Source organism: Vollenhovia emeryi, unplaced genomic scaffold (genome assembly GCF_000949405.1).
Source record: "Vollenhovia emeryi isolate VEMERY1.0 unplaced genomic scaffold, V.emery_V1.0 DF939264.1, whole genome shotgun sequence".
NCBI lineage: Eukaryota > Metazoa > Arthropoda > Insecta > Hymenoptera > Formicidae > Vollenhovia > Vollenhovia emeryi.
In genome coordinates, this window is record NW_011967102.1 from 66,737 (window position 1) to 78,835 (window position 12,099).

Below are 12,099 nucleotides of genomic sequence, written 5' to 3' on the forward strand. Positions count from 1 at the left end.
GTGGAGTCTCGATTAACCGTTCGAAGAAAAGAAGCAGCGGAGAGAGGACGTTCTGACAAAATACCGCACTTCCGGTCACCGGGAGCCAGGTTCTTGACAGTGACTCGGAGGGCGAGTCACCTCCGGAACGTTCTGGCACTCGGAATCGAGCCTCATGCAGTCGGCAGATCGGCAGTCGAGACGACGGCGACGATGTCGAGGGGGGAGACGAGGGGTTGAAGGAAAGGCGCGCGATCAGAAACGGGGAGCACCAGACGCGGAACGACTTTCCCGGCGGGGGCACGACTCGAGTGGCCACGGCACTGCTTATTGATCTCACTAAAGGGCGAAAGGTACGTAACGTACATGTGAACCCGGTACGCGCACCGGACACCACTGCATGGCGGGCACGTAGTGCAACCACTGTCGCGAGCAGCGGTGGTGACGGCAACGACGGCGGTGGTGGTGGCGGTGGTGGCGGCGGCGGTGGTGGCGGCGGCGGCGGCGGCGGCGGCGACGGCAGCGGCGGCGGTGGCGGCGACACCACTGACACTCCACGATTAACGTCCGCCATACTGGTCCGTCGTCCCGGTGCCGCTGCCGCTGCAGCCGTCGTCGTCGCTGCCACCCTCGTCCCCATCACTGAGACACTCTTCCGCGACGGACTGGCACTGTGGGCGCTTGCGATCGGGTCGATCGGACCGGACAAGTAGAAGAAGCCTCACTCCCGGGAGGCGCGAATTATGTACGTTCGGAGGTGCCGCCTGCGACGTTCCGCTCGGCACTCACTCGCTCGTCGCCTCCTCGGTGTTTCGGATCGTCGGGCGTCGCGGACCGGTGACGTCGAAAATGGTTAATCGAGTTCCCTTTCGCTCCCGTTCGCACTTTTCATCAGGCACTCCTCTCTCTCTCTGTCGCTCGTTCTCTCGTTCTCTCTCTCTCTCTCTCTCTCTTTCTCTCTTCCTTTCTCACGCGCGCTCACCCTCACCCTCGTATCCGACTTGCATTAACTTCCACTCTACCTCCTGGTCGACGCGACACTTACGATGACCGAGTCGAAGGGATTGTGGCAGGCCAGGGCTGCTGCTGCTGATGAGCGAACTCTCCTCGGTACTCGCCAAGCTTTTTCACTCGGCTATCATCCCGTACAACCCCCAAGATCTGCTCGGCCGTGGAAGGCAGGCAGGGCTGCTGGAGTCGGGGGTAGGGGGGTGATGGTGGTGGTCGCTCGCCACTGTCGGGGGGAGGGGTGACGGGTGGGGGTACAACGGCCCGTGTGGGGTGGAGGTGTACCCCCCCGTACGGCGCACTAAGCGGACGGCAAGCGGACGGCGGTGGGTCGAGGAGAGGGTAGATGCGCGCACCAGGATGCGAGAAGCGTCGCAGGGGCGGTTGGAAGAGCGACCGGGGGACCGGGAGGGGGGCGGGGGCTCCCGTCACAGCCAGATATGGGTCACTCGGCGATCGATGCCGATATAGAGTCGCTGTATCGCCGGAGTCCGTCGCACGATCTTCCCTTACATCACGTCTCGCTCGCTCTGGGGGGAGTCGATCTGGGGGAATGGAAAGTGGTCCCCCTCTCACCCTCGTCGCGGGGACGCACGTCGCGTCACGTCGGCTCGACAACGCTCGCCGGCGCGGCGCGGCGCGTTCTCGCCCGCTCGCGACGTTATCATCGCCGACGGGGGGGAACACGACCGGCCGCGATGATTCGCGCGCGGCGTTAAAGGGGTTCGATCGACCGTGCCAAACATGGCGGCACCGCCACCCTGGTGGCCGATACCCTGGAAGTCTAGTAACTTGGCGAAATGGTTCGCCAAGCGGCTACATGGGGGTGTAGCTTTCACAAAAGACCAATCAATACGCAAGAGGTGATCCTACGATATCTCCGCTCTCTCTCTCCCTCTCATTGTCACTCTTTCCCTCTACTCTCTCTCGCTCTTTCTCTCTCCTCTCTCTCTCTCTCTCTCTCTCTCTTCCCCAAACTCTCCCGCCACTGACTCTCCCTCTTCTTCGCCACCCTTTCCACCGCCTACATCTATTTCACTTATCCAGCTCTGTTCCTCGACTCCCTTCTATTCGTTTCATTCTAGCTCGTCGCGCTTTCTCCTCTCGCGCTATTTTTCCCTCACGGACGAATGGCTAATGTAGAATGGTACGGAGATAGGAGGGAGGGGGTGGAATCCGCGAAAATTAGGAGAAATAGTCTAATTTTAACGCGGCGCCGCACGCACGCACGTACGCACGTACGCACGCACGCCTGTCCGAAATGTCCCCGTGAGGGAGAGACGACAGTACCTCCCTCGCGGCCTAAAACGATCTTGCCGTATCACCAGGAACGTATTAACGTCGCCCCCGTAGATATTCCGAGTTTTCATGCCAGTCGAAGACGCCGTAAGATGATTACGCGATCGCATCAATCAGCGTGTGTAAATGCGAAGGTTTTGCGTCATGCTTCGTTCAACTTGAGTAATCTACAACAGAAAAAGTACTTTTAGATCTTTGAATTAATTCATATAAAAAAATGTGGTCATTAATTCAACGATGGCATGCAGTTAATGGCGAAGAAATAATGAAGTATTGTCGGGAGCCTTGGCACATTGCCACGCGGACTAATTAAACTGCGATTTCCCGCAGTTACGTTGCCGCATCGTTAAAAGAATCACGTGTACCCGAGTAAAAATAGTAGTCTGCATTCAAACAGTTGTGCTCTCGATCGCAGATATTGCGATTAGATGAATTCGCGTATGTGAGAAAAGAGCCCCTGCCGTACGCTGCGATGCTCGGGGAAGAAACCGGATCGCGTTGCGACGCTGATGGTTCGCCACTGCGATTCAGGACTCGACGCGACGCTGCGCAGGCGTCCGTTGACGTCATCGGGTCTAAGGCACGGGGTGTTATACGCTTATCAATGAACGTACGACGCCTACGGCGAGTACCTGTTCTCCAGCCAGCGCAGCACCGGCGAACACACCCTCCGCCGATCCTCCCTTACTCACACCGCCCTTGCGACCGCGTGCCCTACGTGCCCATTCTCGTCGGTAGCCTTGCACTACCTGATCGCCGTTCATCGGCCAGGTGTACGGGCAGCGAGGGATGAAAGCCGATGCCGCAGATACTCTACGACCCATTTTCTCTCGCGTAATACGAGATCTGGACGGAAGACAGACGGAAGCATCTCGCGCGTTTCTCTCAACTTTTTTAATGAGGACTACAACTGTCGTGAATTTAAATCTCAGCTTGAAATTAAAATATTCAGAGAACCTTATCCTTAAATTGTTTTCCGAGGACCGACTTCTGAGACCTTTTTCGATTCTATAACAGTGTCAATAATCGAGATTCTGATAACAGAGATTCGTATACAGAGTCGAACATTAATCTTCCACTTGCATGTTTCGGTCTTACAAGATTGTGCAATGCAGCGAAACTCTCTTACTTCCAGCAGTTGCTGCTCGGTGCACACCTGCATTTCCTCCATTGAGTAATTCGAAGCTCGAATCGATCGCCGGACCGCGCGATTCGCCCTCAATCACGAGCCGCATCAGCGTCGCTTCGTCATCAGTCCGAACTATTAATTAACATTTAGAAACATCGCGTAAGATCTACCGTTTCCTCAATGAAGATAAACAGAAGATACTGTTCTCCAAAATTTAATACGAAATTTACATTTCCATAGAGACTCTCTTGTAAAAATTATTTGTAAAAATAAATAAGAGTATCAATGGTCATCATGGTGAACACTTCGAAATTGCTCACAGTTTATTGGCGACAAAAACTCACCCCGCCTTGTACCAACCGTGCAATTTTAATAGAAAACAAGTTTGCACGAGGACATCCGCCGATGTCGACGCACGCTTTCTCTTTCACATTTTTCACTCTTCGCGAAACGTGTCTCGGCGATCATGCTGTGTTATCACGATTGCAGATCCCGGCATGCGAGTTGCGTTACACGGATTTCTCGCCGAACCACGGCCTGTAAACAAAATCGCCTCACGAAATGTTCATTCGCCGAAAATGAAGTTATTTTTCGATCTAACAATAAGAGACTGTTCAGATTTCACAACTGTTTCTCTTCTATTATTTTCTTAATAAATAAATATTATACGAACAAGTAAAATCTTTTCCTCTGGCGGAGGAACATCTCTATCACTCCCACACCTCGTCATTTCGGCTCTGGAATATCTCTTTGCGGTGACCGCTTATATTAACACCGCCCCTCTTGCATACCATTTACTTATTCATTGTATAGTATTGCAACGCAACCAGTTCTAACGCATACACATGCGAGGGTATATTTTTCTTTACCGTGCGCGGGCCACTCTGATATCCGATGTAACCGTCGCGTCGGCGTGAGTTAAAACGCGAATCGCGCAGTTGCCCATAGCGTGTTCGCCGAACGTGTACTTCGCGGTGCGGGAACGCGCGTCTTTCTGTCGAGTGCGATTCACTGATTAATTGCACAAATAAAACATAGTAATAGACAAGTCAATTCTCGTTATAAGTGTAAGCTATGTAAGAAAGTCAAAGGCCAAATTACGGAGCGTGATAAAAGTGTCGGTTTAAAATGTCTTTCTAATAATATGTAAAAAAGTATAGTTCGACGTTTCGAGTATACTTAGTTATCTTCGGTTTTATTAACTTTTAATCTCGTCTCCTATCTTTTTATATTACATTATTCTGTTGAAAGTAACTAAAAATACATACAGTCGAAACGTTCAACTATTTTCTACGTACTATTGGAAGTAAATGAATTTAAACCATCTTTTTTATCTTGCTCGTAATTTTGCTACTGACCTTCTTATGTATCTTAAAACGTAAATGTTATCTTAAAAATATATTTTTATGTATTTAATGTATAGATACACTGAGCATATCTTCGAACGTAATTTTACACAGTGCATTAAAAAATAAGAAAACTAACTGTGTAGAAGCATATGTAAAGGAAACGTCATTAAATATCACTTTTTCAAAAACTAAAAAGAAAATTAGATTCTGTGCGACGACGGGTATAGTGATCAATCAAACCTGGAGAAGAAAACAGTCTCGAGCACGATCTTGAACGACATTTCTTGATTTCTTCAGGTATTAAAGAAACTTTGTTTCTGTAACTCGTGACTAGAGTTAAAATCATAAAAATATTAAAGTCCTATCCGACGTAAAAGTGTCTTGTATTTGCGTTTTTAATTCATGGGATTTCTATTCATGTTAAAATCGTTCAATCAAAAGTCACGTATATAAAAATTGTGCGAATAATATGCACATATATGAATTCAATATTCTACAATGCTATTTTTGAAATGTGAAGTGTAATTTTGAGAGAGTTAGAGATTTAATTTTAATTTTAATTCTAATCCGCATGCCGGGAACGCGCAACAGTAATTGCTGTGACGCTATTCGAGCGAGATTACATACCAACTATTCGTAAACGACGGTTCTTACGTTCGCGGTGAAAGTTTCATTACGCAGGAAACCTATGGACCGTTATTTCAGCCGTTTGGCTTTGCGCTCCGGATTTCGCCATCTTTTCTTATACATTTTACTGTCTCGCGTGTTTACATTGAGAAGAAAGTTGCTTTTAAATTTGATAGATCGTTCCTTCCGACAAAACATTTAACGGGATTATTACATGGTTGTTATCATATTCCAATATCGATTTTTCATAGAATGAAATTTGGCCACACGATCGACGAGTCGCGGAAGAAATATCCGGAAATCACGGACGAGCTTTTGACGAGTTTGCAAACATGGGCGAGAGAACAAGGCCTTCCCAGAATTCCCGAAGAGCAATTGGCATTATTCGCGCACAGTTGTTACTTTGATGTGGAGGCTACGAAACGATGCATGAAGGTTTATTACAGAATGCGAGCCACGGTTCCGCAATTTTTTAGCGACAGGGATACCAGCCTCGACTATCTACAACACTCTTTGAAAGCCTTGTACGCACTTATCAGCACCTCTTAAATAATCTTCAATTAAACATTAAGTAATGTGAAAGTAACTTTGTTCCCCAAGTAAAAGGGGGCTTTATCTCTCGCGTGTTGCGCATGTACAGTTCTTACAGTCCGTCGCGGATACGAGAAGTTGCGGCGATAATACAAAAAGAGAATCCTTATACACATTTATCTTGTTGATTGACATGAACATCTTAACGAAAATGTTATTCGATATGACTTTACTCCAATGCGATAACTTCAACATGATTGTGGAACAACTTCCGCCTTGATCCTTCCTTTTCTCTTTCGATCCCTTCAAGCCCTTTAGTCCGCACACCGTGCGTACAAATTGTGCACCTGCCAATAGTAACTTGCGCTTGATACGGCCGCATTAGGTATCTTTATCGCTGCAATTTTTCCGTGTCGCGCAAGTATGGCACAATCCACCTGGTGCCGAGAGGGATCCTCTTATTTTCGCTTCCTTGTCTCTCCTCGATTCCGCAGGACTCGCGAGGACGAATTCTAATGTTTATACTCGGTATTGTCCTAACTTAATTTTTTTTACTTCTCATCCCCGACATTCTAAAATTCTGCTCTCACAAAAGCGGGAAAATTTTGTCTCATCTGTGGGTCTACGAACTACATTTCACTCGTTTTTTTTTCATCTAATAAAACAATGAGAAAAGTTTAACTCAACTGTGCTGTAGAGAGTTCGCGGTGCTTCCCAGACCCGATCAAAATGGTAATCGGATAATTTTTCATCGACTGATGGACTCACGCCCGTCCCAGTATGTGTTCAACGACGGCATCAAGCTGCTGCTGATGTCTGTTGACGCGAGCCTCCACGCGGACGGTTGCTCAGCGGGATACATATTTCTCTTCGACATGGCCGGCATGCGACTCGGTCACTTGACCAGACTGTCCATAAACAGCATTCGCTGGTTCTTCGAATACCTGCAAGAAGGCATGCCGGTGAGACTCAAGAGCATCCACGTGCTGAACGCGGTCTGGTTCATGGACAAGGTGCTCGCGCTCATCAGGCCGTTTATGAAGCAGGAGCTTTACGAAATGGTAAATCGACTTTCGACTCGAGGCGAGTGCGAGCAATTCTGAATAAATTATCATGCATTATCGATGCATTGTCTTTTACGAGGGGTTGGACACCGACTTTCCGCAACTGCCGATTTATAATTTAACTCGGTAAATTAACCTTGATTGAACTCGAACCCATCGGGAATCGTACGGATCGAACACACCGCGAGATTTACATACACGTTTACATACGCGCCATGAATATACATCTCTGCGCATCGACATTACGCGAATACGTTGACAATTCTGGTCTCACGCATCCGGCAGGTCACAGTTTACAGGTTGACTTTAACTTTCGTCACTTCGCAGCTTCACCTTTACTCGGGCGACGTCTCCGACGTGTATCCACATATACCGCCCGAATGTCTGCCGAAGGACTTCGGCGGGCAATTGGATTGTGTCGCAAGCCTTCATAGTAAGTACATATTGTGCAACAGCAAATAGCGCCGCTGCATATCTGCAGCGTGTGTTTTAAGATTTCCTAAAGGAATTTGTCTTACCATTAGAAGTAACGTGGTTGGTCGCAGACTGTTAATATTGATTGTTTTAATTTGCAGAAGCGCACTGCATGAGGCTGGATCATTTGCAGAATTATTTCCGGGAGGAGGAAAAGCTGTTTCGCAATTACTCGCCCGACAAGGTGAGGATGAGTCAAAGAATTACGCCGGACGCTATCGAGGATCTAACAGATCGCCACAATGGCGATGACAGCTGATGCAGGATTTAACGTGTAAAAAAAGAAAAAGAAAAAACAGGGTTAGTTAGTTGGTACGTATGTACATATATGTATAACAAATAGCGCAAGTTACTTACGGTATAATGTGCAGTTAAATAAAGATACAATCATGTATCGTCTGCGTGAAGTCGACTTCACGCAGACAGTCGCATCCTTGACACCAAAAAGAAGATACTCTCTGCTTCTCATCTCCTCCGTGTCCGTTCCTTCTCCTTGCCTGAAATTAAACGTATATGAACATGATAAATCTCTTTAGGTTGCCAGTAATAAATAACAATGGATCAGTTTAGTCGGCCTTAACTAACACGTGTTTAATAAATTCAAATAAAAATAAAAATATAATATGCAATTAATTTTATTACATTATATTTTTATTTTTATTTATTAAGCAAGTGCCAGTTAAGGTCGACTAAACTGATCCATTGTTAAATATATATGCATCAAAGAGAACGAAAATTCTCTCTTATAAATAAGATTGCAAGAGAGAACGTTGTTTTGAAACCGAGTATTATTTCTTTAAGTTAAAACGGAGCAACTGATGGTTGTGTGAGATACAGGAAAGAATTAAGAAGTACGTAAGATGTTTTGTTTTCAAACACAACTTCAAGTCAAATCGTTCTCATTTTTTATAATAAAATAACGCACAATTAGACATATCATAGATTCATGAAAATAACTGTAATCTATTACAACTTCAATTCTTTTCTAAAACTCCAAATATCTCGATAGAAATACCTTCAAAATCATCTCCAAGCTGTTACACCCCATACAGCACCGAAGCTTTCAAAAACGTTTCAGAAACATTGCAACATTGCAACAATATTTTCTGAAATGTTTCTGAAAGCTTTGGTGCTGTATGGGACAGCAATATATATTTTAACAAACGTTCGATTAAACCAAAGTGAATCGCGATTTAAGTATTTACATTTAGGCTGCGGTCAAGCAGTCGCTTCAAACGTTGCGAATCTTCTTTTTCTCCTTTTTTTTCAGTGAAGATAGAAGGAGAGGAGAAACGCTTCGAAGCATTTGTAGCGGCAGCTTGGCCTTGCTAAATTCTCAAGCGATTAAAACGTTATTTGAGTCTACATTTTCGAGCTGCTGAGACACGATTTCTTCCGAGACAATCTTTCTTTGCAAATATATAACGGATATTAATCTTTATTTATTGGTAAAGTATAAAAAGCACTACCGTACATTTTGCTGAAAAACTTCTAATGTCGGTAATCATAGCAGATTTGTTAATTATCCACGGCCGATAAAGTTGCTACCAACACGACCGACTGAGGATAATTTAACGGCAGTCTTTCGTAAAATTACCGACATTGAAAAACATCTCAATAAAACTCGAATGATCAGAAATTAGTGTCAAAAGAATAGAATGAAACAATAGGTGACGTTATATCAACTCTCACGATTAATAATTCCAACAATCGCCCCCGTTTATGCTCGAAGATTTGAATTGCAGGCGCAAACTCATGAATTAGTATCCAATTAGTATCATAAAGTAGAGGAATATAATGCGATAGGAGGTACGTATGTACAGGTAAAAATTCTGAGTGTCGCGCAATTTCACGAGCTCTGCGTGCACAGCAAATATTTTTCTCGCAATTTTTTTAGCCACATCGTGTCGAGACGCGAGGTACCTGACGCCATCTACAGAGACTTGTTTCCTCCCCAAAAAGGAAGAGTCAGAAGGCCCGACGGAAGGGGGGGATGCTCGACATCTACAGAATCGCGCCGTGTGCTGTTCACGCGCTCGAATCATGTTTACATTTACTTACACATAACCTTTCGGCTCTCCCGGGCACTGCGGTTGGAGATGCAAAAACACCTTGTTGATATCCGCGTAGCCTCGGAAGTACTCGGCCTGTTATCATCCGACCGATGTTGGATGCGGAGCCGACGTCGCTCGCTCTCCTCAGTCTCGTCTCTCGTGGTCGCACCTGAAAGTTTTCCGATATATCAGACTACGTCGGCCGATGCGCGCATTAAAGTGAAATTATGAAGGGAATTTAGCAATTGAACGGGCGTTTAATTCGTCGTTATGTAACTATCGGTTATCGGAACGCAATCAGCATCCCTGAAGGAAGAGAGAAAAAAAAATCTTATCGCGCAGTTTTCGGCATAATTGTGCAAAATGTTGATCTCGCGCTTCCTACGTGAGATTAGTAAGAAGTGGTTTAACGTACGGAAAACCACGAGGCAGAGCATGCAGTCTGCCAGAGACACGGTTTTCCGCGGCGGTGTCGTTGTCATCAGCACCGTCTTCATTATCTGGCTGTCCATATTTCTTTATACGGTTTTTTACTACTCCTACATGCCCAGCATGTCGTACGTACGTCCCGTACATTTACAATTCAAGTAAGTCTCCACTTCTGTACCTTTCTGTATCGATTTGAAAGTATAACGACGCCGGCGATAATTGCCTGGATGCGTCATACTTTCGGAAGGTGTCAAAGTCTAAGGAGCGAGCAAAGTTCGCTACTGAATTTTCATGACGATGACAATAGGCCTGTTCGCGTTGCTTGCGCTTGTTGCATTTGGAACCTTCGTTCTCTCTCTCTTTCCCCAACGCACAATGTGTATCTATCTCGGTGCAGAAATTTTTGGAAATTTCAAGCAACACGAACAAGACTAGTAGAGTAACATTCTAGGGGAAAACCGCTGAGGGCATTGTGGTGTACAGATTTGCAACATTACTGGGCATTACTAGGCATTTCTGGGGCATTAGAAATATAAAATAAGATGATAAGATAAAGTAGTGGCCACTGGGCATTAGTGGGCATTGATGTACAACATTTTGGTCAGCGGTTTCCCCCTCGGTAACATCCAATGCTTGCTTATAGAAAATGAAGATCAACGGAATTATATATATAACAATTGGATCTAATAGAATTTTATTATTGATATTTATTTAGGTCGTGCGACGAGAACAAGGGAATTTGTAGCTTTCCACAGGCTCGCGTACAGCTGACCAAGAAGCAGCAGATTCTGATGGTAGGACAACCGTATAAAGTAAACTTGCAGCTAGAAATGCCAGAATCGCCAGCGAACAAAGAGCTCGGTAAAGTTTCCAATTGTACGAGAATGTTCAATCGTGTTCTATAAGTTAACGTTATTTCAAGGTATGTTTATGGTTTGCGCGCAATTGCGAAGCCGCGATGGATACCTCGTGGAGCATACGTGTAAGTCAGCCATGTTACATTACCGCAGCACACTGTTACACACGCTTACAACTCTCACGTTTTCGCCGATGATGATTTTTGGAAACGCCGAAGAGAAGCAAGACGTTGTCCTTGAATTGTTTGGCAATTTTGAAGAGGACCAGGTAAGGGTCCCAGCAGCACTTTGCAAATGCAATTTATAATTTTCTTTTAAGATTTCCAACTAACGCTTGGAATGTAATTTTCAATATTTCAGAGCCATCCAGTGACAATTATTTTCATTGAGATTCAATCACGGCACATAGAATTCTATTCCGCCAATCTTATGATAAATGCTCACTTGTCGGGATTACGTTACTGGATGTTTTATTGGCCCATTCTATCAACCTGCGTTGGCATTTGTACAAATTTGTTTTTCATAATGCTCGTGTGTACGTTGTCGTACGTACACTTTGGAACCGAAGAGGAAAGTTCCGACGAAACTTTCAGTTACGAAAAGGGCGAGATAGAAGACGACCATGATCTCAAGAGCGATTGTAAGTTACTTTGTAATGCGTTAAATTCATTTTAACACACTACGTGATGCATCAGGATTATTAAAAAAAAAATCATCCTTTAAAAGTGTCAGACACATCATCTCAGGAAGATACATTATCCGTAACAGACCTCAAAAGTGAGGAGAAGAGTATAGAAGGGGAAAAACTTGTTAAGGGAGAACCGAGCTATATCCAGGAAATTTCCACGCTAATTGCTGAGTCATCGAGTGGAGCGACGAGTTAAAATAATTTATTGCGCTTAGAAATGTGATTAGTCTATGTAATATAAAAATGAATTTTACAAATGGTTGTTTATAAGTAATTTATAATTATCGAGATGAATAAGGTAGGGAAAAGCACTGAAGTGAAAATATATTTTTTCGTATTCCCTACACGCATTATATTTATCGAACCTTTAAACCCGTACGGCAATATTCGATATTATTTTACAAGGTGTATTCTAAGCATCCATCGATATGTCGATCCTGCATCAAAATATGTTACGGCTGCATATGCGTCCTGATGGAATTCAAGGACGCCAAGTTTTTGTACCGTCCTTTGCTCTAGCGCTTCGGCAGAATACTGGCTTCTAAAAATACACTTGATACGCTACTCCGATTTCAATCATTTTTTTTACGCAAACATCTTGTGCCTTTGTA

The 12,099-nt window shown here is 44.9% G+C and overlaps 2 protein-coding genes across 7 annotated transcripts; both read left to right on the forward strand.

The window, feature by feature from the left end:
• The first annotated feature begins 1,731 nt into the window (after positions 1-1,731).
• On the forward strand, positions 1,732-7,907 carry LOC105559565 (alpha-tocopherol transfer protein-like). Of its 6 annotated transcripts, none has more exons than XM_012007955.1 (6): positions 2,797-4,532; positions 4,839-5,061; positions 5,643-5,915; positions 6,620-6,983; positions 7,314-7,419; positions 7,562-7,907. In XM_012007955.1, exons 3-6 carry the CDS (start codon positions 5,644-5,646, stop codon positions 7,717-7,719), a joined length of 900 nt encoding a protein of 299 aa, XP_011863345.1. In that variant the 5' UTR covers positions 2,797-4,532; positions 4,839-5,061; position 5,643; the 3' UTR covers positions 7,720-7,907. The 6 variants fall into 6 exon arrangements, with proteins under 6 accessions (XP_011863349.1, XP_011863345.1, XP_011863347.1 ...); XM_012007957.1 differs by having other exon boundaries at positions 2,797-4,482; XM_012007956.1 differs by having other exon boundaries at positions 2,797-4,452.
• A 1,526-nt stretch (positions 7,908-9,433) lies between these two features.
• Positions 9,434-11,832, forward strand: LOC105559568 (seipin). Its single transcript, XM_012007963.1, has 5 exons — positions 9,434-10,101; positions 10,659-10,804; positions 10,866-11,068; positions 11,161-11,440; positions 11,527-11,832. Exons 1-5 carry the CDS (start codon positions 9,878-9,880, stop codon positions 11,682-11,684), a joined length of 1,011 nt encoding a protein of 336 aa, XP_011863353.1. The 5' UTR covers positions 9,434-9,877; the 3' UTR covers positions 11,685-11,832.
• Positions 11,833-12,099: the final 267 nt, after the last annotated feature.

Excerpts from the sequence above, each read along its gene's own strand:
- LOC105559565 (XM_012007959.1), top strand. The coding sequence starts at position 1,732 with ATGGCGGCACCGCCACCCTGGTGGCCGATACCCTGGAAGTCTAGTAAC. Across the intron at positions 5,916-6,619 it reads CAACACTCTTTGAAAGCCTT|AGAGTTCGCGGTGCTTCCCA; the intron begins GTACGCACTTAT and ends ACTGTGCTGTAG. Across the intron at positions 7,420-7,561 it reads TTGTGTCGCAAGCCTTCATA|AAGCGCACTGCATGAGGCTG; the intron begins GTAAGTACATAT and ends TTTAATTTGCAG.
- LOC105559568 (XM_012007963.1), top strand. The coding sequence starts at position 9,878 with ATGTTGATCTCGCGCTTCCTACGTGAGATTAGTAAGAAGTGGTTTAAC. Across the intron at positions 10,102-10,658 it reads CCCGTACATTTACAATTCAA|GTCGTGCGACGAGAACAAGG; the intron begins GTAAGTCTCCAC and ends ATATTTATTTAG. Across the intron at positions 11,441-11,526 it reads CCATGATCTCAAGAGCGATT|TGTCAGACACATCATCTCAG; the intron begins GTAAGTTACTTT and ends ATCCTTTAAAAG.